The 27,758-nt window shown below is 40.2% G+C and overlaps 1 protein-coding gene across 12 annotated transcripts in view; it reads right to left on the minus strand.

Moving 5' to 3' along the window:
• Nucleotides 1-27,758, minus strand: part of NR3C2 (nuclear receptor subfamily 3 group C member 2) — a 280,863-nt gene that overhangs the window by 112,840 nt on the left and 140,265 nt on the right. For 9 of the 12 annotated variants that reach the window (XM_073341312.1, XM_073341313.1, XM_073341310.1 and 6 more), the window contains one exon: nucleotides 3,673-3,824. In XM_073341312.1, coding sequence (XP_073197413.1) covers nucleotides 3,673-3,824 — 152 coding nt within the window. The remainder of the gene's footprint in view (nucleotides 1-3,672; nucleotides 3,825-27,758) is intronic. The other 3 variants (XM_073341308.1, XM_073341307.1, XM_073341317.1) reach the window with 1 other exon arrangement.

Genomic DNA, 27,758 nt, shown 5'->3' on the forward strand with positions numbered 1-27,758 from the left:
TAAATGAAAGGGTTATCCTTAAGCAGAGGCTGGCATATAAGAATCTTTCCCTTCATTGGAACTCATGAAGAGTTGACCTCTTGGAAAATGGCCACCTTCTCCCACTGTCACAGCGAGAGTGAAGCCAGCAGATATATTTGCGAAGATCAGCGTGTGGTGTAAGTCCTACTGATAACAATTGGAGATGCCCTCCATTTTGAAAGAGCGCAGTTCTATGTGGAATTCTCCTTTGTGAAATTTGTCATCCCCTACTGAAGAAGAAACATTCAGTATAAAAGTAATGGGAAAAAATGTCCATTAATCCTAAAAAAAGCTTCAAATATAGCCTATGTACAAGATTTCTGAGAGTGCTAACAATAAGCAGAGTTAAAAACATCTGCCTTTATTCTGTTTAGGTCATTTAAGAGAAAGAAGGAAACACTGAATTCTAAATATCTTAAAGGATCGTTTTTGAATATTAATTTTAACTCAAAGTAATTAGTCAATTTATTTGTAAATTCTCAGAAAATTCACTCAAAGACTAAGTAATATAATTTTGAGAGGATTGCTGTGTTCTTCATACATAATGAAGTGCCTGAATCCCTGCTTTAAGTGCAAAACTCAACTTTAACTAAGAAACCATGAGTGGCACTTCCATAATTAATATATTTAATATCAAACTTCTGACTTTCTATATTCTACATATATTATATAGAGTTTTACTGCAAATTCTTGCATACATCTTCACACAGATATAATAAGCCAGAGAAGTGAATAAAAATATTTCAATAAAATTAAAAAACTCTCAACTAATGTATGTAAATAGGCACTTATTTTTGTTGTACATCTATCTAAAATTTGCCACATGAAGTGCATTTTAAATGAGTTTTTTAAAAAATGGAGTCGCTCTTCAAGTGATACTAAATTAATATACATTTTTGGTACACTTTTCCAAGCTTCCTTTCTGACACTCCTATAGGACAAAAAGATTTCAGTCATAGAATCATAGAATCATAGAATATCAGGGTTGGAAGGGACCCCAGAAGGTCATCTAGTCCAACCCCCTGCTCGAAGCAGGACCAATTCCCAGTTAAATCATCCCAGCCAGGGCTTTGTCAAGCTTGACCTTAAAAACCTCTAAGGAAGGAGATTCTACCACCTCCCTAGGTAACGCATTCCAGTGTTTCAACACCCTCCTAGTGAAAAAGTTTTTCCTAATATCCAATCTAAACCTCCCCCACTGCAACTTGAGACCATTACTCCTCGTTCTGTCATCTGCTACCATTGAGAACAGTCTAGAGCCATCCTCTTTGGAACCCCCTTTCAGGTAGTTGAAAGCAGCTATCAAATCCCCCCTCATTCTTCTCTTCTGCAGGCTAAACAATCCCAGCTCCCTCAGCCTCTCCTCATAAGTCATGTGTTCCAGTCCCCTAATCATTTTTGTTGCCCTTCGCTGGACTCTCTCCAATTTATCCACATCCTTCTTGAAGTGTGGGGCCCAAAACTGGACACAGTACTCCAGATGAGGCCTCACCAATGTCGTATAGAGGGGAACGATCACGTCCCTCGATCTGCTCGCTATGCCCCTACTTATACAACCCAAAATGCCATTGGCCTTCTTGGCAACAAGGGCACACTGCTGACTCATATCCAGCTTCTCGTCCACTGTCACCCCTAGGTCCTTTTCTGCAGAACTGCTGCCTAGCCATTCGGTCCCTAGTCTGTAGCTGTGCATTGGGTTCTTCCGTCCTAAGTGCAGGACCCTGCACTTATCCTTACTGAACCTCATCAGATTTCTTTTGGCCCAATCCTCCAATTTGTCTAGGTCCTTCTGTACCTAGTCTACCTAGTTAACTCTGAATGCTAATGATTCAGTAATTACTTATACTTGCATTTTAATATTACATTTATTGCTGATTAAGGGGTATTTTTTCCCACCAGAAGTTTGGTTTCTGTGACTTGAAAACCAAATCTCAGTCCCCTGGTACCTCCTAAAATGACTCCTCCACACCTTTCCTTAGAATTGTATGAAGGGATAAGGAAAGCCATCAAATAAGCACACCAAGATGTTAGAAACTTAAAGCTATACAATAGCTTGAAACATTGATTTTAGTGAAATTTTTTACACTAAATTAAAAGCTGGTAGACACTTGCTGGAAAGGGAATATGTGGGAGGAAACTAAAAGTGTGGTGGTGCTTCATACATTAGAGCTATGGGGAAAACCTTGCCACCTAAATATTAGTACTAGAAACCCAGACCAAACTAGCCTCTGGAGTGCCCATCTACTAAGGTTTTATGTTAAAAAAAAATTATCCGGTACCATAAATTTGAATCCTCCAATTTAGACAGTAGGAAAACGAGCAGCTAAAAACTGAGGCCAGAGGCTAAGAAACTAGAGTATCAGACCTGGTACTACAGAACGATTAGAGAAAATTTCAAAGCTAGTTCTGAATGCTTTGTAAAGTGATGAATTAATTCCATGCCTTCATAATCCAGCAAGTTTGCTTCAGTGAGGAGGATACCTTTTGACTACAAAAGATGGGTATTACATGAAGACTTGACTTCAGTGAAAAACTTTCTCAGCCCTGTAGGTCTACTTAACACAGGTACAAATCCATTTTGCTATTCTGTTATCAACAAACTGATCTAAGGCCCACACAAAAAAACGTAATCATATGATTAATAGTACACCTCTTCGGTCAGACTCTACTCTTTCCCCAGAACCAGCTGGGCACTGTAGAGAATACATTTCCTCCCAAGATACGCCACTTGTCATAGTCACTGGAGGAGCAGTCTATTTATTCACAAGCTTCTTATTTGCTAAATAGTCAACAAAAAGCCCTACACAAACCGTGGTCCTTAATCACTTATGTTAGTGAAAACCATAACATCTGCCACTTGAAAATATTTTACATTTACAGAGAGTTTGTAAATAACCTTTTTTATTTTATTCAGAGCTCAAACCAATTAATACAAGACAACACCAAGCTCCTGCAGCACTCAAGGTTATCCCCATGAATTCTGTCAGAGGTGCCCTGGCAAGAGCATTTGTATGTTAGCTAGCATAATAAAAGGAAAGGCAACAGCCCAACACCCACTTGGTAATGGAAATGCCATATTTAAAAACACCAATTAAAATGTAGTCTTGGAGAGAAAATCTTAATGCAAGTGCAGACCATCATCATTTACCTCTAAGTAATTTGAGAGCCTCCAATCCAGGCTTTTTCACCAAGATTCACTGGCCTTCAAGCCACCTCTCTTTTTTTGCAGGGGAGGGGGAATATATTAAATGAGTCTATGGTTATATAGCTGGCCTGCGTAAGTCTTACTGTAGCATAGAAGCTACATGTTATAGTAGTAACGGAATTCTGAAGCACAGTGAGACGCTTCCCAGGTTTTATCTAAAATTCTCTTACAGCTCATGAAAGATTTGGGTATATTTGTGGCCAAATAAAATTATTTTCTGTATGTCTAACCAAAAAAATAACTGCGGGATGGAGGAGTGGGAAGCTGGTTTGGTGGATATAAAGCGAAGTGTTTAAGGTGTACATTATCTGGAAAATGCCTGGAAGTTTTTTAAAGCAGTATTTTTCATAACTGCTGAGTTAATTCAACAAATATTTTTTAAGACTAACATTGCAGAATTAATCATGAAAATATAACATCAGAAAGTGAATAAAAGAAGCACCCACATGAACATTTACCTTCCACTGCTCTTTTGAAGAAAACTTTGCAGCTGCCACAGGTAACCACCCCATAATGACATCCAGATGCCTCATCTCCACACACCAAACATACTTTGGAAGGTCTTGAGGATCCAGTTGATACACTTCTAAGTGAGGAGCTAGGGAAAAACAAAATGAAATGATTAATATTTCAAAAAACACTGGCCATAATGTAGAGTTCAATTAATAATTTATAATAAGGTGTACTGCTCGAAATATCTAACAATTAGAGACCCAAAACTCTTTCTGGCACTGCATACAACCACAGTTGCCTTAACTAGTATATGAAATATTTTTGTTGCTCAGTTAAAAATACCCATAAACCTATCAATGCTCAAGTGAGAAACTTCCAAAAGGGCAGTTGTGTTTACTGATAGTAGATGACTAAAATAAATAATAATAAAATAAATAAAACAACAATAACAAATCATCTTTAATTTAGCAATACGAGTGTTCAGTAATGTTTTGGTGATGCACTAAGCAGTTATTTCTACCCTGACTTACCACATTACTCCATAAGTTTACCGTTAGTTAATATTTCTGTTCATATTACATTTCATTAAACAGCCTAATAGCATATATACTTTTAAAGTATGTTATTTCAAAAAAGCACAGAGAATTTTTCTGTAGTATTTTGCATGCCAGAATAGGGGAGAAAATGTTGGAGGCGTAGGCAAAGGGTTCTGAAACTTCACATATGGGCTAGTATCTTTCAGACTTCAAGAACGTGGCACATGGTGGTTTGGGGTTGAATTGGGGTTTTATGCACAACCCTCAGAAGATGGCAATCTTGCGGCATTCCCCCAGGGGAGCTGCAAGTGTCATTGTGTTTCAAGTTTCAGAGTAACAGCCGTGTTAGTCTGTATTCGCAAAAAGAAAAGGAGTACTTGTGGCACCGTAGAGACTAACCAATTTATTTGAGCATGAGCTCATGCTCAAATAAATTGGTTAGTCTCTAAGGTGCCACAAGTACTCCTTTTCTTATTGTGTTTCAAGAATACTTGGAGTCAGTTCTGCTTGCTGGTCTGGAGATTCCTCATCCCCTTTAGGGAAACTTGTGCAACTGGCAGTGCTAGTTCAATTCATTTCTTGTGCTCAAAGAAGCAGTTGCTCAAGAATAAGGAAGGCTTCTGACTCCATCTGCCACTATTGTATACCTATGTCCAGGCACAATCTTGCCCCCTAATATCTCATCGCTTCCCTTGGCAAGCGCAATCAATTGACATTCTTATGCGCTCACCTTTAATGTAACAAGGATAAATTAAAAAGTATCCACAAAGAGTTTTATATTGAGTTTCAAATAATTATACTACAGTATTTCAAAACTGCACATATCTGCTAAAATGGTATTCTACAGTAGCAGGATAATTTGATATTAACAGTGAAAATTTATCTTCTAATGTTCTCAAGCTCAAAAATGTGTATTTATTTGTTCTTCACTGTGAAATAAAAGAGTACTCAGGGATTTTTAATTCATGGTAATATCTTATAAATACATTTTCTCAGTGTAGTTCAACTTTGTCTGAATTTACAGCTTCACTGAATGAGCCACAAGGAGGTCAAGTGATTTATCCAAGGTCACATAATTAATGTCAGTGGCTCAGATTAGATTAGAGACCAGGACTCTACTGGTTCCTAGTGCTTTGCTTTAACATCTAAACTACACTGCCTTTTAAATCACAGCACTCAGATATTAATCACAACACTGGAAATGATATTGCTCCTCCAGTCTCGTCTCTGCTAATCTGTTAAATTTACTAATCCTGCTCATTATGCTATTTATACACAAATGAATAAGAAACATTACATTTTTCTCAAGTTGTAGTCATCCATATAATATATCCCCCTATAACAGCAGAGAACACATACAAGGATGGTCATTTTAATAAATCCTGAGTACACTACACAACCAAAGCTGCATTTATAACTTAATATTTTCAAGCATTATAGTTGGATACATAATCTGCTTCAATAATGAATAGGGCTAGTCGAAAAATTCTGTTAAAACTGTTTCTTGATGAAAATTTGGAGTTCTAACTAAACAAACTTTTTGCAAAAAGTTCTCTGCTTTCACCAGAATATTTCAATTGTTTGTCAAAAAACTGCATGAAAACTGAAAACAAAAATATTTTCATTGACACTGAAAATACTTTTATTCTCAAATGCTGCTGTCCCATTCTCCTGTGTGGCTGTGCTGCCCAGCCAGACTTTACCTCCATGATGCACTATGGAATGTGAATGCCAGCGTGCACTATCTTCCTTCAGGGACGACTGTGGTGCATCATGGCAAACAACCTGATCAGGGAGCGTGGCCTATATAGCAGTATGGGGGCATGAAACACTGCAATTACAATTCCTATGAGGCACTATGGTGGCATTTCAGAATTAAAATATTTTGATTTACAGCCAAAATATTTTTGCTTTAAATTTTTGAGGAAAACTTTAAATTTTCTGTGAGGGAAAAAAGCATTTCCCAACCAATTCTAGTAATGAATTTGAAATTCTGTTCTCACTGGATTCACCAGGTAAAAAAAGAGAAAGCAGACACAGCAGGACAATGGTTGGTTCACGCTTGACGCTACATACTTACACAATGTTTACCTACTAAATACATTCTAAAGCATATATCTACTATATATTTAACTGTGGATTCCTTATGCACCCATAAGCCTCCCACCAATTTCAGTGACAGTTTGGGTCAGGATTGGATTATAAATGAATAACACTACTTTTTTTTTTAAAAATAAGTTTGTTATGTTCCTGCATGTCACACCTTCACCTTTGTTGTTTTAAAAATGATGTTAAATTACTTCATACAGTAGGTACACTTGTATGTGTAATATGGAAAATGTATAAAAGTGATCACTTCTAAAAATTTACTGTAATTCATACTGCAAATCTTGAAGTCAGTCATTCTGTTCATGAAAGCTATTACTTACTCAACAGGGATGCACAGATGGTTACACCTTTTCCTCCTAAAGCACTCTTATAATCAAGTTGTCAAGTTTTTCCTCAATGACTTGACTTAACCATGACAAACAAGATTACTGAAACAAGCACTTTAAAAAATTCCAGACCAAATATTCAGCATTTCACTCCACAGAACTGGATTTCTAAATCTTTCCACCAGATTAAATAATATCTGTCAGATTTTACATTTATTGAAAAAAACAAACAATTTAAGAATGAAAATAAACAGTATATTTCTAAACCAGGAAATAAAGTACATTCACTTTGAAACTGTATTTGCCTTAAGAACTCTCCTAGTTAAGTTTCTCCCTCAACTATAAATTATATGAACAAGGACATTATCTTCCTCTCCTTGTCAATCTGCCATATATTACAATCCCTGTGCTCATGCCAACAAAAATGATACTATGGAAAGGATTGTGATATTTAGAACATGCGGATGAAGAAATCTGGGAAAAGGTATATGGATGTGAGTTAACATTAGACATTCAGAGACTAACATTTATTTGAGCATAAGCTTTCGTGAGCTACAGCTCACTTCATTGGATTTCCACTGAATGCATCCGATGAAGTGAGCTGTAGCTCATGAAAGCTTATGCTCAAATAAATTTGTTAGTCTCTAAGGTGCCACAAGTACTCCTTTTCTTTTTGCGAACACAGACTAACACGGCTGCTACTCTGAAACCTGTCATTAGACATTCAGTTCAATTGATTAGAACATTGATTATTCTTAGCTCTTTTTCTAGTTTCGTTCTTAAAACCACATATCATTTGGCAAAAACTGCTACTTCTATAGGTCAAATGAGACCAAAAATTAGTTTGCTTAGGTAATGAATTCTTTGGGGGGAAAAATGGTAGACTGATCAAATGAAAATGAAATTACCAAAGAAGGGTCGGAGTTTTACCAATGACTTCATTCGGTTAGACCAGTAATTAAATGTTTTCCCTTGCAAAATCTAAGCAATCTTATATCTGGATATGGCTGAAATAAACCTAGTTTTCAGAAAAAAATCATGAAAGGAAAATTGCTAACTTAGGCTCGAACGTCCAAAGGCTTATGCTTATGCTTAATTTTGCGTGTTGAAGAAAGACTACTCACATGCTTAACTATTTTGCTGAATGAAGACATTAGTAAGGCTGCAATTAAACTGATTTTTCCTTTGTTTTCATTAACACACCATTATCCAAATAAACATATTAATTTACCTGTCAATATTCATAGACAAACAACAAATATAATGCAAAATACTGGTTGTCCCCTGGGTAGGGTAGGTGGAAGGAGGTTGGATCAGGGTCCATGTCTCCCGGGCTCTGCACTACCACAATCCTCCTGCTGCCCAGTTCTCATAGGAACCGTGCAAACCCGCAAGATCTCTCTCCCTCACTCCCCTACCCCTATAGCTGTGCTGGGGATCAACATGATGGCACTGTGTTGGCCACTTGTCCAGCACATGCACATGCATACAAGGAGGGGGCAGTTCCACCATGCAGGCACTCAATTTGCCAATCTAGGCAGCTGGGATTTGAATGGGGTGCACATCTTGGTCATGTGGAAATCTACACACACACACACAGGGCTGGAATGGACCTCAAGAAGTCATCAAGTCCAACCCCCTGTGCTGTGGCAGGACCAAGTAAACCTAGACCATCCTCAAAAGGTGTTTGTCCAACTTCTTTTAAAAAGCTTTCAATGATGGTGACTCTATGACCTCACTTGGAAGCCTGTTCTAGTTAGAAATTTTTTCCTAATATATGCACCCTAAATCTCCCTTGCTGTAGATCAGGGGTCGGCAACCTATGGCACGCATGCCAAAGACAGCACATGAGCCGATTTTTAATGGCACGCTGCTCCCTGCCGAGTCCCAGCCATCTGCCCCGCTCAGCCCGCTGCCGAACCCACGCTGAGACCCCGCCAGGCAGCAGCGTGCCATTAAAAATCCTGCCAGCCCCGGCCCGCTCTTCTTCACCCCCCCCCCCCCCACCGGGGCAGGGTGAAGAAGCTTGGTCCTGCCGGCTGCTGCGGCAGGGCAGGAAAGCTCCCCTCTCCCCCGCCTCTTCCCCCAGTGTGCTGGGTTCCTAGCCCTCCTCCTCTCCTTCCCTGCTGCCGATTAGCTGATGGCCCCTGCGAGGGAGGGGAGAAGCGGAACTGCGTGCTCACTGCTCCGGGGAGGAGGCGGAGAAGAGGTGGGGACAGGGCCTTGGGGAAGGGGGGTGGAATCACCCCATGGAGCACCCCCATGACCCCAGCCCACACCCCCAGCCCTCTGCCCTGACCCTTACACCTCCCTCAACACACACCCCAGCCCCCTGCCCTGATCCCTGCACCCCCCTCACACACACCCAGCCCTCTGCCCTGATCCCTGAACCCCCCCACAACCCCAGCCCTGACTCCAGTACCCCCCCACACATACCCAGCCCCCTCACATCCCATGTCCTGACTCTTGCACCCTCCACATTCCCACCCCCACCCTGAGCACCAAACAGGAGCTCCTGCACCCCCGCCCCACCTTCCCACCTGCACCCCTTGCACCAAATGGGAGCTGCCCAGGTAAGCACTCCACACCCAAACCCCAACCCTGAGCCCCCTCTCTCATTCTAGCTCCTGGCCAGACCCTAAACCCCAACCCCCAGCCTGCTCCTTCACCCCCAGCCCTATGCTCAGTGCAGAGAGAGAGAGGGGAAGAGAATGGGCTAGAACCAGGGAGAAGGTAGGTATCCACTCTATGTGGGCAGGGCTGGGATCTCAGACCGGCAGCAGGCTGAGCGGGGCCAGCAGCCGGAACCCTGGCTGGCAGGAGCTGGTGGACTGAACCCCAGACTGGCAGTGGGCTGAGTGGCAGTGGGCTGAGCTCAGCCCACTGCTGGCCTGGGGTCCCGGCTGCTGGCCCCGCTCAGCCCGCTGCCAGTCTGGGGTTCTGGCTGCCAGCCCCTTGCCAGCCAGGATCCCGGCTGTAGGCCCCGCTCAGCCTGCTGCCGGGATTAAATTAAATTAAAATGCTGATTTTACACCACAGGCCCCACTCAGCCTGCTGCTGGCCTAGGTGAAGAGAACCCCAGGCTGGCAGCGGGCTGGCGGCATAAGATCAGCATTTTAATTTAATTTTAAATGACGCTTCTTAAACATTTTGAAAACCTTGTTTACTTTACATATGACAATTGTTTAGTTATAAAATATAAAGACTTATAGAGACAGACCTTCTAAAAAACATTAAAATGTATTACTGGCACGCGAAACCTTAAATTAAAGTGAATAAATGAAGACACGGCACACCACTTTTGAAAGGTTGCCGACCCCTTCTGTAGATTAAACCCATTACTTCTTGTCCTACCTTCAGTGGACATGGAGAACAATTGATCACCTTCCTCTTTATAACAAACTTTAACATATTGGAAGACTGTTATCAGGTCCCCTCTCAGTAGTCTTAAGAAAAAAGAAGCATGCCCAGGTTTTTAATCTTTCCTCATAGGCCAGGTTTTTTAAAACTTTTACCGTTTTTGTTGCTCTTCTGTGGATTCTTTCCAATTTGTCCTCATCTCTCCTAAACTGTGGTGCCCAGAACTGGATACAGCTGGGGCCTCACTAGTGTGGAGAAGAGTATGACTATTACCTCCTGTTTCTTACATAGGATACTTCTGTTAATACACCCCAGGATCATATTAGCCCTTTTCACAGCTGCATCACTTTCAGGACTCATATTCAGATCCTTTTCAGCAGTACTACTACTTAGCCAGTTATTCCCCATTTTGTACTTGTGCATTTGATTTTTCCTTCCTAAATGAAGTACTTTGTGGTTGCCTTTATTTAATTTCATCTTGTTGAATTCAGACAACCTGTCCTCCAAAGTGCTTGCAACCCCTCCCAGCTTGGTGTCATCTATACTTTTTATAAGCATACTCTATTCCATTATCGATGTCATTAATGAAAATATTGACTAGTACCAGACCGAGGACTGACCCCACTAGATACACCCTCCCAATCTGACAGCAAACCATTGATAACTATTCTGAGTATGGTCTTTCACCTAGCTGTGCACCCACCTTATAGTAATTTTATCTAGATCACACTTCCCTAGGTCAGTAATCCTACCAAAGAAGAAAATTAGGTTGGTTGGCATGACTTGTTCTTAACAAATCAATGTTGACTATTCCTCATAACACAATTATCCTCCAGGTGCTTACAAACTGATTGTTTAATAATTTGCTCCAGTATCTTTTCCAGGTATTCCAATTAGGCTGACTGATCTATAATTCACTAAGTCCTCTTTTTAAAGTTAGGTATTATGTTTGTTCTTCTCCAGTCTCCTGGTACCTCTCATATCCTCCAGGGGTTCTGAAAGATAATTGTTAATGGCTCTGAGATTGATTCAGCTAGTTCCTTAAGTACCTTAGGATGAATTTCATCAGGCCCTGCTGACTTGAATACCTCTACCTCATCTAAATATTCTTTAACCTGTGTTTTTCCCTATTTTGGCTTGCATTCTTTCCCCCTAGTAGTTAATATTGAGTATCTGGCCTTCAATAACTTTTTTAGTGAAGGCTGAAGCAAAATAGATATTTAACACCTCAGCCTTCTTGATGTAATCGTATAATCATAGAATATCAGGGCTGGAAATGACCTCAGGAAGTCATCTAGTCCAACCCCCTGCTCAAAGCAGCACCAATCCCCAACTAAATCATCCCAGCCAGGGCTTTGTCAAGCCTGACCTTAAAAACCTCTAAGGAAGGAGAATCCACCACCTCCCTAGGTAACACACTCCCTCCTAGTGAACCACCCTCCTAGTGAAAAAGTTTTTCCTAATATCCAACCTAAACCTCCCCCACTGCAACTTGAGACCATTACTCCTTGTTCTGTCATCTGCTACCACTAAGAATAGTGTAAACCCATCCTCTTTGGAATCCCCTTTCAGGTCGTTGAAAGCAGCTATCAAATCCCCCCTCATTCTTCTCTTCTGCAGACTAAATAATACCAGTTCCCTCAGCCTCTCCTCATAAGTCATGTGCTCCAGTCCCCAAATCATTTTTGTGGCCCTCCACTGGACTCTTTCCAATTTTTCCACATCCTTCTTGTAGCATGGGGCCCAAAATTGGACACAGTACTCCAGATGAGGCCTCACCAATGCCAAATAGCTGGGAATGATCACATCCCTCGATCTGCTGGCAATGCTCCTACTTATACAGCCCAAAATGCCATTAACCTTCTTGGCAACAAGGGCACACTGTTGACTCATATCCAGCTTCTCATCCACTGTAACCCCTAGGTCTTTTTCTGCAGAACTGCTTCCTAGCCATTCGGCCTCTAGTCTGTAGCGGTGCATGGGATTCTTCCATCCTAGGTGCAGGACTCTGCACTAGTCCTCGTTGAACCTCCTCAGATTTCTTTTGGCCCAATCCTCTAATTTGTCTAGTGCCCTCTGTATCCTATCCCTGCCCTCCAGGGTATCTACCACTCCTCCCAGTTTAGTGTCATCTGTAAACTTGCTGAGGGTGCAATCCACGCCATCCTCCAGATCATTAATGAACATATTGAACAAAACCAGCCCCAGGACCAACCCTTGGGGCACTCTGCTTGATACTGGCTGCCAACTAGACATGGAGCCATTGATCAATATCCATTGAGCCTGACGATCTAGCCAGCTTTCTATCCACCTTATAGTCCATTCATCCAGCCCACACTTCTTTAACTTGCTGGCAAGAATACTGTGGGAGACCATATCAAAAGCTTTGCTAAAGTCAAGGAATAATACGTCCACTGCTTTTCCCTCATCCACAGAGCCAGTTATCTCATCACAGAAGGCAATTAGGTTAATCAGTTATTAGGTCTCCTTTCCCACTTTCCTACATCTTTCTATTGCTCCTTATGTACTTAAAGAATCTCTTCTTATTGCCTTTTATGTCCCTTGCCAGTTGTTACTCATTTTGTGCATTAGCCTTTCTGGCTTTGTACTTGTGAAGTTCTTTTGTACCTCTCCTTATCAATTTGACCATGTTTCCACTTTTTGTAAGATTCTTTTTTGATTTTCAGGTCACACATGGGACGCGAATTTCTGTGGTGGGCACCACAACAAAAAAGTTTGGGAACCTCTTCTCTAGATGGAGTGAAGATGACAACACGATATATTCACTTAAGTCTAATTTTAAAATTAAGAAGCATTATTACACTGACACATAGCAGAGCTGGTGAGTAAAGAGGCCAACTGATCTAGTTAGTAAGACCAGCAATGTTAAAAAGGTGGAACTTTTCATTCACACAGAACCAGCTAGTCCCTGACTCAGAGAACTATTAGCTTAAGTATGGGGTTTTTTTTTGGTAAAAGCTGATGGGGGTATGTGGTAGAGAGCATGCTGTTCCCATTTTTATAACATCAGTGCTTCCTATCAAGTAGGGACAGCAAAGTATCAGAAAATTCCCAAGTATGTAGTAATACAAGACACTCCTTGAAATGTGAAGACCTCAAACTATGGTAAGAGCTTTCTAGAAAATTTTAATCAATGAAAACAGCTTTCCGCTGGAAAATGTTGTTTTCGTAAAAATGAAATTATTCAAGAAATCATGAAGAAGAAATTTCCCGTGGGGAAAAATATTTTAGAAATAAAAGATTTATTTTATGTTATTTTATTTTTATGTTTTCTGGACTGAAATGTCTCCTGTAAGTGTTGTAATTAATCAGTTAAACACTTTGAACAACAAAAGAAGATAAGCACTCAGTCACTAATTATAGGAACAGCTGTTTTCAATATCCTAGAAAAATTATTCCAGGCTGACAAACACTTGTTCAAAGTGTCAAGCTGTTATACTGCAAGATAAAACAGGAGACACTTTGGTCTAGAAAATAAGGGGCCAGATTTTTAAAGGTATTTAGGCATCTTAACTCCCATTGAAATCAGATTCATAATTGTTGTTTAAAACTCCCTCAAATAAAGTGTATTTCAAATGAAGGTTCTATTTTGAAACAAAACTGATATTTTTCCAAAGTGAAATTTTTTTTGGAATTTCTATTTTGTGAAAAATTTCAAAATTCTCTTTTCGCTCCAATTCAGAATTAAAACAAATTTGGAAATACTGTAATTTCTTGTGAAATGAAATCTGAAGTTATTACCAGCTCTAGCTATGGCTGCTATTCATTAGGTTCCACGCCAGGAAGAATGCAGGATTGCTGCAGCATACCTGTATATTAATACTGTATGTGATGGTAGAAATACCAAACGTGATAGAAATAGAAGAGGAAAAGAATTAGATCAGATCCTGTGGGAATGTCATCCATATAAATAAGCCAAATTAATGTTTACATCACTAAAAGATTATTAGCAATGAAAGATATGACAATAGATTTCCTAGTATGATCAACGCTAAAAAAAGCCAACACCAGTGTTTGTCAGAAGTTTAAAGAAAACAATTAAAAACCGCAAGCAAGATGGCTGATATTCAGTACTGTAGTTAAAAATTATTAATAAACTAATGTCAAATTTATATATTTAATGAGATCCAAAGAAGAGGAAAAGGAAACAATGAGATCCTAAACGTTTTCTTTAGGGTAACTGACACTTCTATTTTGATCCTTCCAACCACAAAAAATATTGCACGACTTGAACACAACAGATATAACAGAATACATTTTTATGACTCTTTTATAGGTGTGGTGCTGTAGCCCAGGAAGCTATGAAGCAGTCGTAATCTCAAATGGATATCTATCTTCTTACAGATTTCTAAAGTAGCTGCTCAGAATGTTCCAATATCATTGGTCACATTGCACAGTATGTGGGTGAGAATAAGCCTGTTTTACAGCAGTGTAAATTGGTAGTAGTTAAATACTGACCGGGACCAACCATTGCCATCAAGCTCATTTGTGCCTTTGCATGTTGGCGTAGGTAATAACTTACATGGAATATTAATTAAAAAGAACAGATTTTGTAAAGAAGAGTCAATAAAAATCACAGATAATCCACCATTTAAAAAGGCTGATTATATGGACTATTATCCTTCTCAAACCAGATGTCACATACAGAAATACAGTTTAACAAACTTTACTTCCTTGGTGATAAGCTTATTTGGAATGCTTGCTTTCAAGTTGTAATACTGAACCTGAACTAACTTGTTCCAAATTTTTGATTTAAAAAAAAATCTAAATTATTCATTATAAGTTCGGTTCAGCACAATTGTCTATTGCATTGGTGACCACAGACCCAAACCCTTGGATCTGAGAACAATGAAAAAGCATTCAGTTTCTTACAAGAAGACTTTTAATAAAAATAGAAGTAAATAGAAATGAAGAAATCCCCCCTGTAAAATCAGGATGGTAGATATTTTACAGGGTAATTAGATTCAAAAACATAGAGAACCCCTCTAGGCAAAACCTTAAGTTACAAAAAAGATACACAGACAGAAATAGTTATTCTATTCAGCACAATTCTTTTCTCAGCCATTTAAAGAAATCATAATCTAACACATACCTAGCTAGATTACTTACTAAAAGTTCTAAGACTCCATTCCTGGTCTATCCCCAGCAGAAACCAGCATATAGACAGACCCACAGACCCTTTGTTTCTCTCCCTCCTCCCAGCTTTTGAAAGTATCTTGTCTCCTCATTGGTCATTTTGGTCAGGTGCCAGCAAGGTTACCTTTAGCTTCTTAACCCTTTACAGGTGAGAGGAGCTTTCCCCTGGCCAGGAGGGATTTCAAAGGGGTTTACCCTTCCCTTTATATTTATGACAGAGCTGCAAGTATTTAGCTGTGCAGATTGAAACTGGGGAGTTTTCTCATTTTTAAGTCACCAACGGGACAGCATCTGTGGTCAGGTTAACTTGAAAACTCAAACTGTACTTAACCATTCCTGTTCATAAATGAAGCAAAGAGTTTAATTCTGTGAGGTGCTAACCATCCTCAATTCCTATTTATTTCAGTAGAAGCTGAGGGAATTTGTTACCTACCAAGAGATGACTTTGCAGGATCTGGCCCTACACTTTTACCTTGACATAATGGAGCATCATCATAAATTATCTATTGCATTCTTTAAGCAGTAATTTTAGATGGCCTCAAACAAACATAAGGCCATTCAGATTTTACCTTAAAGTAATCTGTTGACTGCAAGAAAATGTAAACTTAATACGTATAGATAAACAACTTTGGTGGACTGAAACTGAGCACTATGTACCCCAAGAGAATAAATCTAGTTTTCAACAACTGATCAGCTGATCACTGACATTCTGAAGTATAATGTGGGTTCCTAAAATTCTTCCGATATGTACTTTTCTCTAATCACTATTACAATGTAACAAGATCCAACTACCTGAGGAAATAAAATGTATTTGTTCTGCAGTTTTGAGATACATAAATACAGTTATCTGTTAAAATGGAATGGTTAACCTAGGTATGAAACATACAAGTAATAGCAAATCTCCTATCTATGCACACTAGAGAGGAACACTGAAGCATGATAGGACATTTTCTTTGACGTTTTAATACCAGATTCATTTATAGAATTAGTGTAGTTTAAATGCATGCTTTGGCATTTGTTCTGTGCTGATTATAAATTAGCATCTATTGTATGGCAAGATAAGGCAGGAACATCAGTTTATCCATAAAAAGGTTCGAGTTAATTATTGTAAGTTTATTTATGGGGGACTCATTTAACTCCTTCTTAGCCTGCACCACTGCATTCACCACCTCTCTGAAGAAGAGCAAAGAATAAATCTTTGAGAATCCCATGTTTCACTGCACCTTCTCACATTTTACTACTCCCTCAATAAGAAAAAACTAAAAGATTTATTATGCACCCTGGTCACATTTGCACTCTTGCAGAATGTTTTCTTGGTGATGCCATAGTCAGCAATATTTTAGTACTGCAAAATAGATTAAGTCAAATGAGTTTCACCTGCTGATGTTGGCACCACTGAGAAACCATTACTGTGCAGGAGCACAGGAAAAATTAGACTGCATGATCATTTTCTTATGCTGCTGAGGACTCCTGGGAGGAGGAAATATGGAAGCAAAGAGATAGAGGCCTATGTGGAAACCAAGTGTGAAAGAGGTGCTACCATGAATGGAACTAGTTGCTGAAAAGACTTCTAAATTAAAGACTTTCCTTTCCCACAAAAACCTAGCCTCCTTCTTTCACATTCTCACCCCAGTCCTACCCAACCAGTCCACTCATGAACACAACATTTCCCATGTGAAAGAGGACTGGGAGGAAACCTTCACCATTAGCCAACCAGAATTGAAATTAAAGCTTAGATTCATTAACTTGAGAGGTAAAGAAAATTAGCTTTCAATGAAGCAAATATGTACTGGGTATTACTGGCAAGAGCACTGTGTGACCTAATGGAATACCGATTGCAAAGAGACATCAGTTTAAAACAGAAGCATGGAAATACATGAAAGAGTCACTATCTGGTTTAATTTTATTTGTTTAATAATTTACTATGCACACATTGTTTGACTTCTGAGTGCATTATATACTTAAAACCAAAACAACAATCAGTAGTGCCCACAATGAGCAGTAACAATAGCCTTCTCCAGTAACAAAAAATTTTACAAAGGAACTACATTTATAAATGAAAAAAAAATTTAACATACTTCAAAATGGCAAAACAAACCAAAAAAACAACCCTACGCAGAACTTCTGCCCCAGTCTGATGCGGATTAAAACGCCACAACAGAAAAACATCCAAAACAACCATCAAACATGGGGGAAAAAAACGCACCAATGCACAAAAAAGTTACCATGGAAAAACAAACAGTCCTTTCCAACCAGTCAAATGCAAGCCTCAGTTCTGCAAGCCTTATTCATGTGAGTAGTCCCACTGACTTCCAAAACCACTTGCATAAGCATTACTGGAGCTGAAAATCAACCAACCCAAAACAAAAAAAATCTCCATTATTTGTCGGTGCATCAAAGTAAACCTACAACCAACAAAAATGCAAAACTACAGAAAGAAGCCATCTGTGCTGAGAGTTTTATGCATCAGAACAGTAATAATAGTAACAGGAAGTATTATATTCTAATTCCACATATTCTTAGCTATGTGAACTGTCCTTTGGACTTCAAAGGGAAGTTTGCACAGAATGAAAAACTTCATAAACAAATAAGGGAAAAATACTTTAATGTAATCACTGTCAATAAATTATTTCCTTGTAATTTATCATAAGATGTGTTAACACATTATAGATACAGAACTATATAATTATTTGAATTCCAGTTTATAAGCATTTTAAGGCAGGTGGCTATATCATCGCTATCATTTTATATGTCTCTGCAATGTGTTTTATTTTAATATATGTTAATAAAATGTTATTGTAGAAAGAAAGAAGACTCTAAAGGTACTAAAGGTAGGACACACTAGCTTACGTGTTACTGAAAAGAAATAAGAAAATATCTGACTTGCCTTACCTTCTCAAAAGAATGCTTAGAATTAGCATTCCAGCCTCATCTTAAGCTATTATTAGTAGAAGCTCTATCAAAGCACTTCAAAACAATGTCAGGTTTCAGAGTAGCAGCCCTGTTAGTCTGTATCCGCAAAAAGAAAAGGAGTACTTGTGGCACCTTAGAGACTAACAAATTTATTTGAGCATAAGCTTTCGTGAGCCGATGAAGTGAGCTGTAGCTCACGAAAGCTTATGCTCAAATAAATTTCTTAGTCTCTAAGGTGCCACAAGTACGCCTCTTCTTTTTGCAGATAAGGTGAGCTATTACCAGCAGGAGAGAAAAAAAAACCTTTTGTAGTGATAATCAAGATGGGCCATTTCCAGCAGTTGACAAGAACATGTGAGGAACAGTGGGGGGGGAGAAATAAACAAGGGGAAATAGTTTTACTTTGTTTATTCCCCCCCCACCACCATTCCTCACACGTTCTTGTCAACTGCTGGAAATGGCCCACCTGGATTATCACTACAAAAGGTTTTTTTTTCTCTCCTGCTGGTAATAGCTCACCTTACCTGATCACTCTCGTTACAGTGTGTATGGTAACACCCATTGTTTCATGTTCTCTGTGTATATAAAATCTCCCCCCTGTATTTTCCACGGCATGCATCTGATGAAGTGAGCTGTAGCTCACGAAAGCTTATGCTCAAATAAATTTGTTTGTCTCTAAGGTGCCACAAGTACTCCTTTTCTTTTTTCAAAACAATGCGTTTCCATACATCATCTGAAATTCTAGGCACATTATGAATTAATGAAAGTATGAGTCTTAAAAAGAAAAAGTGTGACAGTTCTTGGTTTAGTAAAACTATTCATATTATTTTAATGCAGATTATTATTGAATAAAGAAAATATAACCAAAGCTATTTGTTTTCTAAAGCTTCATCTGTGGAAGTAGGAAGTTGCATGAACACACAAACTCATGCTGAACTGTCTGTGCCCAATACATCTCTAGTTGTGTGTGCGCCTGTAGGCTTGAAAGTGCAAATCCATATAAAAACCAATTACAAATTTCTTACAGGTTTAAGGTTTGATTTTGTAAAACAGCTGCTCTGTGCATGGAACTCCAAGTTAATGGGAAAACTATACTCGGGGCAGCTGCAGAATTTGGTCAGTATGCCAGATGACCTGTGTGACAGAAAGAGAGCAAGCGAGAAAGAAGTTGGTACCTGAAAACACACTATCAAGCCAACAGTTAAACCTATGAAGTCCAAGCAAGAGAAAATATCCATGGCATTGCAGGCCACACAAACATCAGAAAGCCATAGATGCTGATTCTCCAGTTGGCCAGCTGCAGAAGGAAGGGGTGTGTGTGTGTGTGTGTGGAGGGGAATCAGTAGCTCTGTGCTGAGGAATTGCTCTTCCCATATTACAGGTTCCAGCACCTCCATAAAGAGCAATCTGGAAAAATAGAGAAGCAAAGTCCAACTTCTACCACATTTTCATTGTTCAACTGCCAGTGGAGTTGGGTGGAGTCCAGTATTAGAAAGCAGGTCTAAATTCCCTTACTCTTGGCTACCACCTTTGCAGTCCCCAGTTTTTCAAGGTGTAGCAGTGATCTTTCAGGCACTTGTTTAGGGTAACACTGTGCTAAATAATTCTGTACTGGCAAGGCAATAAGCCATACCTATCAACCTTTAGAACAAAAGTGAGAGGGACATATCACTTACACAGAAAAAACTAGGATAAGGTCAAGGATGGGAAGATCTTTTCTGCCTTGGCTAAATGTCCAGAAGAGTTTTCAGTTTCCCTCCCTCCTCCCCTCCCCCACACGGTTTAAAGCAAACTTTGTTGTTAAAAACTATTTATTTCAAAATGAACAAAACACAATATGCCTCTTTTTATTCTCTTTTCTCTTCCTATCACCTATGCTTTATTTTGTCACATAGTGAGTCTTCTCTCTCCCTCCAACCCGCCCACCCCTTTTTAACTCTCAAAATTCTTCCCATTTTCTCATTCCCTCTGCTTGGCCTTCCTATTCTCCCCATTCTGCTCTCTCACTCCTGAGCCCATTCCAGCAGCTCTTTGCCTTCCCTCTCCAGAGGTTCTCTTCCCATCATTTCCCCCCTCTTGGGTTCTTCTCTTCCTTCTTCAAGACCCTGTGTTATTCTGGGCTGTGGTCTGGATGATGCAGAGCTGCAGTAAGCAGTCTTCCATTGGGCATGTCCAAACCGCAATCACAGGGTGTGACTGCAGCTCCAGCAGTCATAACTGAGCTAACTTTAATGTAGCTAGCTTGGGTCCTGGAGCCATGGCCTCACTCACTAAGGCATTGATTCGGCAAAGCTCTGAAGCACCTGCTTATTTTAAAGAAAATGAGTTGTAGTGTTGCCAGCAATCACAATTTCTTCACAAGTCACAGGATTTTAGCCAGGGCTGGAGCCAGTCTAGCTATGATGTGGAAAGCTCCAGTCATCACAGGTGGCAAAGGAAAACAAATTTTCTTGAAGGGAGGGTTGAGCAGAGCCATAGCCATGGGTAGGCCTGGGTGGGCTATGGGCCACTCAATCAGTACCCAGGCCCAAGGTGAGGGGCCCCTTTGAGGGTCTCAGCTCCACATTTTTTTTTTCCAAATCAAGCTGGGTCACTGAGGGGTACAGTCTTTTAGTAAAGCTGTTGGTTGCTGCATCATAAACTGTTCTACTCAGCTCTGCTTTCTCACCAACACAGGCTCTGATTCTGCCCACACCACCCAGCTCCAGTTACCACCTTCCCATTGGCTGATTGGCTCTCAGCTCCCAAACAGGTTCTGGCCAGGCCTCTGCTCCCCAGCAGTGGGCAGGGCACACCTTCACCAATGGGGAGGAAGTAACCAGAGCTGGGTAGCATGGGATGGAGCTGGAGCCCGGGACTAAGAGAAGGAGTCTACATGTTAAGTCCCAACACCACTCATTGGCCCAATCACCTTTCTATCACTCATACAGCACCCAGCGCTAGTTACTCACTTCCCATTGGCTCCCAACACCAATCTCATTGTGGCCATCCCCTGCTCTTGCTAGTATGGGCGGGTCAGGGTGCACTTCTGCCAATCGGGGGGCAATTACCAGAGCAGGGCGGCATAATGGAGGGGTGACTGGATCAAATGTGACTGGTGCTGCAACCTAGCACACAGGGTCTTGCTACTCCGAGTCTCTGCCTCCATTCTGGTCTCTAATGGACATAGGCTCCACCACGTAGTAGCAGCCCAGGCCTGGGAGCAGAAGCCCATGTGCCAGATTGCAATGCCACTCAAATTTGGCCTGGTCACCCATCTGTCATACTAGCAGAGAAGGGACTCCACCTGGCAAAGATAGATTTGAGGAGGCTGAGTCCCCTCTAGTCTTAGACACCCACCACCTACCCCAGCCCTCTATTGCATATCAGCCCTGCCAGGGGAACCTGCTCTGATCGACTACGTTCCTCATCTGTCCCAATACAGAAGGAGGAACAGCCAATTAGAGCCACTGCAAGAAACAGGAAAAGGTCTCTCTCCCTCCCCTTGGGAGCCAATCCCATTCATACCAGGCCTGGAAAGGAGCAGAGGTGAATGAAGCTCCTGGAGTTGTCCCTCCCCTCAGCCTGGAAGGGAGCTAACGGGGAACTGGTGCAGCCCCACCACACTGGAGAGAGGGGGTGAGAGCACCTGCAGAAAGGGCCAAAAATAGCCTGATATATTTGGGAATGTTGGCAACATTAATTGTCACAATCTCAGGGAGGGAGGGAGGACATGGGGAATTCAAAAATTAAAAATGACAAAAACACATCATCTTGATTTGTTGAGGTTTGGCACATACATTTTGAAATGTTGCAGTTAATAATACTTGAAGTTTCCCCATCCATGATTGTATGTCATACATCATATGTATGTGCACATTACACACATACACACACACACGTATACATACAAAGTAGCTGAAAGCCCATGCTATTGCATAGGTATTCCCATTGGACCAAGTAATCCACCATCTATGCAGTCTCCCTCATAAAACCAATGAAAGTGTTGCAAGTAAATCAGCTGTAGAGTAAGAGTGGTGATGGAGTTATCTCTGGTACTACAATTGTCCAGGACTCTTGGCCAGGTATAGATACAAGTTTTACAGATTACATCTGTGCAACAGCAAAGTCAAAATGGCTGAGAACTTAAAAATTGGATGGCAACAAAGAAAAATACCAGTGATGATTAAACCTTGTGACATTCAGAACAGAGAGAGGTTTCAACAATGCTTGTAGCTGTTTCCATCACTTCCCACTGACTCAGACATTCTAGCCATTAGAGTGACACACAGAGACAATCTTGGAATCTTATTACATAGATCAGAGGTTCTCAAACTGTGGTCTGAGGACCACCAGTGGTCCGTGAGCTCCATTCAGGTGGTCTGTGGACAGTTTCCTCTAAGGTAGGTACCCAGACCCTGGAGAAGACACACATGTAAGGTGAGGTGGTGGCCTTGGGGGGAATAAGGGGTAGGTGGGAGGGGGAAGTGGGGTGAGAAGAGGGGCTGGGGGAAATTTGGGATGTGCCGGGCTGCGGTGACCAGAGAAAGAGGCGACTTTCCCCAGCTCCAGGGCTGCGGCTGCCGGGGAGAGAGAGCTCTCCTTCCCAGCCTCAGCCTTGTGCCTGTTGCAGGGGGGAGGAGAGAGAGACACCCCCCCCCGCTCCTTCCCAGCCCCAGCTCGGGGGCTGCCACAGTGGGGGAAAGAGGACACATCCATCACATTAGAAAGGTAAGAATAATGATATTAAAATATAAGTTGTGTGCTTTTATTTGTAGAACAAAAAAAGTTAGCTATTGTTTTTTTTATATAGTGCTTTTATCCAAAGTGCTTTACAATAGTTAGCTAACGGCACAAACAACATTTGGAAAGATCATTAAGTGGTCCGCTGAGACCCTCAGCAATTTTGAAGTGGTCTGCGAAAAAAAAGTTTGAGAATCACTGACATAGATATTCATAACGGTGCACTCAGCACTTATGAAAATCTTTAGAGTGTTTTACAAATATTAATCAACCTTTACATGCTACTGTAATCTGGTTAGAATTATACCTATTTTAGAGATGGGGAGACGATGACAAAGAAGGTAAGTGAGTGGGACAAGTTCACATGCCGCAACAGCATCAGAGGCAGGACTCAGGAGTTTCTGATCCTCAAATGCAAGATCAGACCACTACACTATCCTACCACACTAGCTAACAACAGATAGATATATTTCTTACTTCACTTACACTGTGTGGTTCCAACATTTTAAAATAGTGAAATTTAAAATAGTATGTCTCCCAGTTCAAAGCACAAAATATGGGATTGGAAATTAGGATTTGAAACTTTTTGCATAATTCACTATCCTTATTTTTAATTCTTCAGATGCTAATTCAAAACATTTAAAACAATTACAAATAGAACCAGATCCATTCTTAAAATGATTATAATTATGCAGCAGTAAAAAAACCTATCATTAAATAATGTAAAACAAAAAGTACTCTACTAATAAATATTCAAACTTATCACATGCAAGACAAGTAAATTATCAAAAATTATGTTACATGTTTTTAAAGAAACCAAAATTGTAATCTTTCCAAATCTTTTTCTCATTTTTCCATGGCAGGTGCAAACACTGACAGGTAGCAGTTATAGAGTATAAGATTACTCTATTATTTAACTTTTAAATGAACTAAAATATCCTTCTAATATAAATTAGAGTGAGAAATAATAGCCTGCCAACTGCCATGGAAAATTTTGGTGAAATAGTAGACTAGAGCTGAAATCACTGACTGATACCTACAGCAAATACTTTTAGTGATCGCCATTACTGACAAAGTTCAAATTTGTCTTGACAATCCTGTCAAGACAAACTAGAAATATTCACAACCTCAGGTCCAAGAATTTGTTATTCAGTTGAATTTCATTCAATTTATCAAAAATTTATGATATACAGTGCTCTATTTTCACCCTCTCTTTATAGCTGAAGACCTGAACTTTATAGAGAATAGACTCAAAGAAAATGAAAATATAAAACAAAACATGGAAGTTATTTGTTCTGCACCTTACACAACCACTGTTCCCACCCCACCCCCCAAATCCTTCACTGAAGATTATAAAAAAATCAGGGCTAGATTCAAAAGGCTGAGCATTGAATATAAGAATGGCCATACTGGTCCAATGGTCCATCCAGCCCAGCATACGGTCTTCGACAGTGGCCAATGCCAGGTGCTTCAAAAGGGGATGAACAGAACAGGCAATCATCAAGTGATCCATTCCCTGTGGTCCACTCCCAACTTCTGGCGAACAGAGGCTAGAGACACTTCAGAGCATGGTTTTGCATCCCAACCCATTTTGGTTAATCGCCGTTGATGGACCTATCCTCCATGAACTTACCTAGTTTTTTTGGAACCCTGTTATAGTCGTGCCCTTCACCATCTCCTCTGGCAAAGAGTTCCACAGGTTGACTGTGCATTGTGTGAATAAGTACTTCCTTTTTGTTTGTTTTAAACCTGCTGCCTATTTATTTCATTTGGTGACCCCTAGTTCTTGTGTTATGAGGAGTAAATAACACTTCCTTATTTACTTTCTCCACACCATTCATGATTTTATAGACCTCTATCATATCCCCTCTTAGTCGTCTCTTTTCCAAGCTGAAAAGTCCAAGTCTTATTAACCTCTCTTCATATGGAAGCTGTTCTTATTGCAATGCCTAATTTTTAGGTGTCCTTCCATCCAGTGTTAGTCACAACACCAGACTCCCTATGGAATACATGAGGAGAGTTAGGCACCTAAAAATGGATTAACAAAAGCCAGAAAATGGATCAGGGAGCCATATAAGCTATCTATCTAGTGGGAAATGAATAGATGGACAGACTAAGCTCCACCCTTCAAAGAACTTAGGCAGCTACCACCATTCCTAGTTGGATTCAGGCAGATATTTTCACTCAAGTTTTTTTCTCAAGAGAGGAGGAGGAAGTACCCTCCCTTTCCTTTATGCTCAATATCCTAGTGGTCAGAGCACTTCCCCAGTATATCAGAGGCCCAGCTTCAAATCCATCCTCTGACTGATTCTGCAGGAACTTGAATCCAGGTCTTCCTCCACTCTGAGGTGAGTGCCATAACTATTGGGCTATGGGGTCATACGCACTCTCTTGGTTTGACCAATGCCTATTTAAGTATATGCCAGTGGTCAGGTCATTCACATGGGAGGTGGGAGACCCATGGTTCATGCTCTGAATCAGGCAGAGAAGGGATCTGAACCCATCATGGGAGAGTGGCCTTGCTACTGGGCATAAGACCATCACCTGCTCCTCCTTTCTTTTGTGTGGGTGTTCTCAGAACATGCGTACCATACCTGGTCCCAGTTGGGAGATTGGCAAGAAAATGCCTAATTTGTCCATCTCACCTGATCCAATGTGAGAGTTGGGTGCCAACCAGCTTTGTGGTGTCAGCACTTAGGCAGATGTGCGCATACCCACCAGCAGAAATTTGGATGCCATGGGACTTTACTTGTGGAAACTTAGGCACTTAGAAGCTTTAGGTGTCCAAAGGGTTAGGTAGCAGCTGAGTGGTGGTTTTGTGAATGCTAGTGGCGCCTAAATGTTGGACTTCAGGACCTAAACAGGACAATTAGGCACCTCAGACCCCCTTGTGAATTTAGCTTTCATTAACTAAATAAAATGGGGCCTCATCCTGGGGGAAGCTTTTACTGATTTCAGTGGGGGCAGGAGTAGGACCCATGGATTAATGCCCCCAAATTCCTCCCTTTTCATGTTTGACTGTTAATCCATCAAAATCTGCAACTACATGGTCAAACTGATGCCTGTAAGTGCATATCATGTAAATGTGTGCCTACATATGTATTTATCAATGAAATTAGCAGAATTCTGCATGTAAAAGCAGGTTTTTGGTTAGCACAAGGTGAATGTGCATTATTAAAGGTTTAGCCATTGCCATTACTGCAGCTTAGTTTATGTGCCCTTTATATAATGTGCAAACTTTTAAAATTATTTATATAGCATGATTGTGCAATTTACATTAATTTTGTTAATTCATAGTAAAAATGGCTTGACAAAGATGGCTCTCAGAAAAAGCACAATTAAAACCCTAATAAAGAGCCTAACTACATACATTCTTTGTTCCATTAAGCATTTTATGGTTAACCTCAAAGAAGTTTTGACAATGTGTTTTAGCAAGTGTTGAAATTATTTCTGCTATAAACAGGTATACAATGCGTAATAAGCACTTGAGCAAGAATCAACGTGATAAGAGAAACTCAATAGTCTAAAATTCTGAAACGTGTAGGGCTAGTTAATACTTAGCTCTCTATCTGTATGTCTACACTGGCCCTGTGAGGGTAGAGGGTCCCAGAGCTTGGGCTCCAGACCGAGCCCAAATGTCTACACAACTATTTTTAGCCTCAGAGCCAGAGCCCTGCAAGTCCGAGTCAGATGCCCCATGGGGCTTTTATCCCTGTGTAGATGAGAAATATACGAAGGGATGGTCAAAAGAAGCCACTATCCTACCCCACTTGTGCCCTTCATAGAAGTCAGACACAATCACAGTCCTTGCCTTCCATGACTGCAAATATCAGGGTTCTGCCTGATCCCTGCACAGGAATGTTAGTGGTGGGGAGACTCCTTACACCATCTGCACAGAACCAAGTGCAAACTGTTTCATACTTGCCAAACTGTATCTTCTTTATTTCTGACTAGTGTGAGCAAAATAATAAAACAAGTTGTCAACTCTGACCAATTTCAAGTGCAAAACTTTTTGAGTACTTAAAAATAGCATTTTATCCACTAATTGAATTTGAGATCCAACTCATTTGAATTAATATTAAGATGATCTTCATAACCAGAGCTGGTGAATAGTCTGTCGCCATACTACTGTATCTTGGTCTATGATCTCTTCAGGTCCCAGGCAAACAACCTATAACAGAGCAGCTGTACTGCTCTTGTCAAAAGAGCATCAACCCTGGTGTCCTAAGAGACTGAAACAATCAGAATTTAAGGCCAGCAGGGATCATTGTGATCGTCTAGTCTGACCTCTTACACATCGGAGGCCACAGAACCTCACCCACCCACTCCTGTAATACATTCCATTAATTATACTCTCTCTAGCATTTCATATGAAGAAATTATTCTTCATTTCTTCTAAAAACTTGTATGGAGTGTTAATAAAATGGCATGATTGTCATGTTACATATTACAAGTGGGTACATTTCAGTAGTGATAAAATGAGATCTATGTCTATAAAGTGCTCTGGGATATTTCTGGAAGAAGGGTGTTTTATCATCATTATAAGTATAGTCTAACCTGTCAGGAGAAGGTTGATATATAAATTTTTTCACAATATTTACAAAAGCCCAAGTCTATTATTTTTTTGTACATACTAGTCAGGTCCCAAAAAATTTAAAATTTTCAATCAATTGTGCTTCGAAAGGCACACAGCTGCTACATAAAAATACTAATGATCCTTGAAAAAACAGAAAAATCTAATTGATTTATGAATGAAGGTATGGTATATTGCCAATGGTGACATGCAGTAATTATTCTTGGACGATGAGGTCATAATCACAATTGATGAAACTGCTGAAATAATATTTCTAAAGTTTCATCTTTCCCTCATGCAGAAAATCCTCTGCTAAGACTGCAAAATCTTGACCTTAATTTTAAGGACACTATATTAGTTTAATGAATTATTTAGAGGCTTGT

The sequence above is a fragment of the Lepidochelys kempii genome, chromosome 4, assembly GCF_965140265.1.
Source record: "Lepidochelys kempii isolate rLepKem1 chromosome 4, rLepKem1.hap2, whole genome shotgun sequence".
NCBI lineage: Eukaryota > Metazoa > Chordata > Testudines > Cheloniidae > Lepidochelys > Lepidochelys kempii.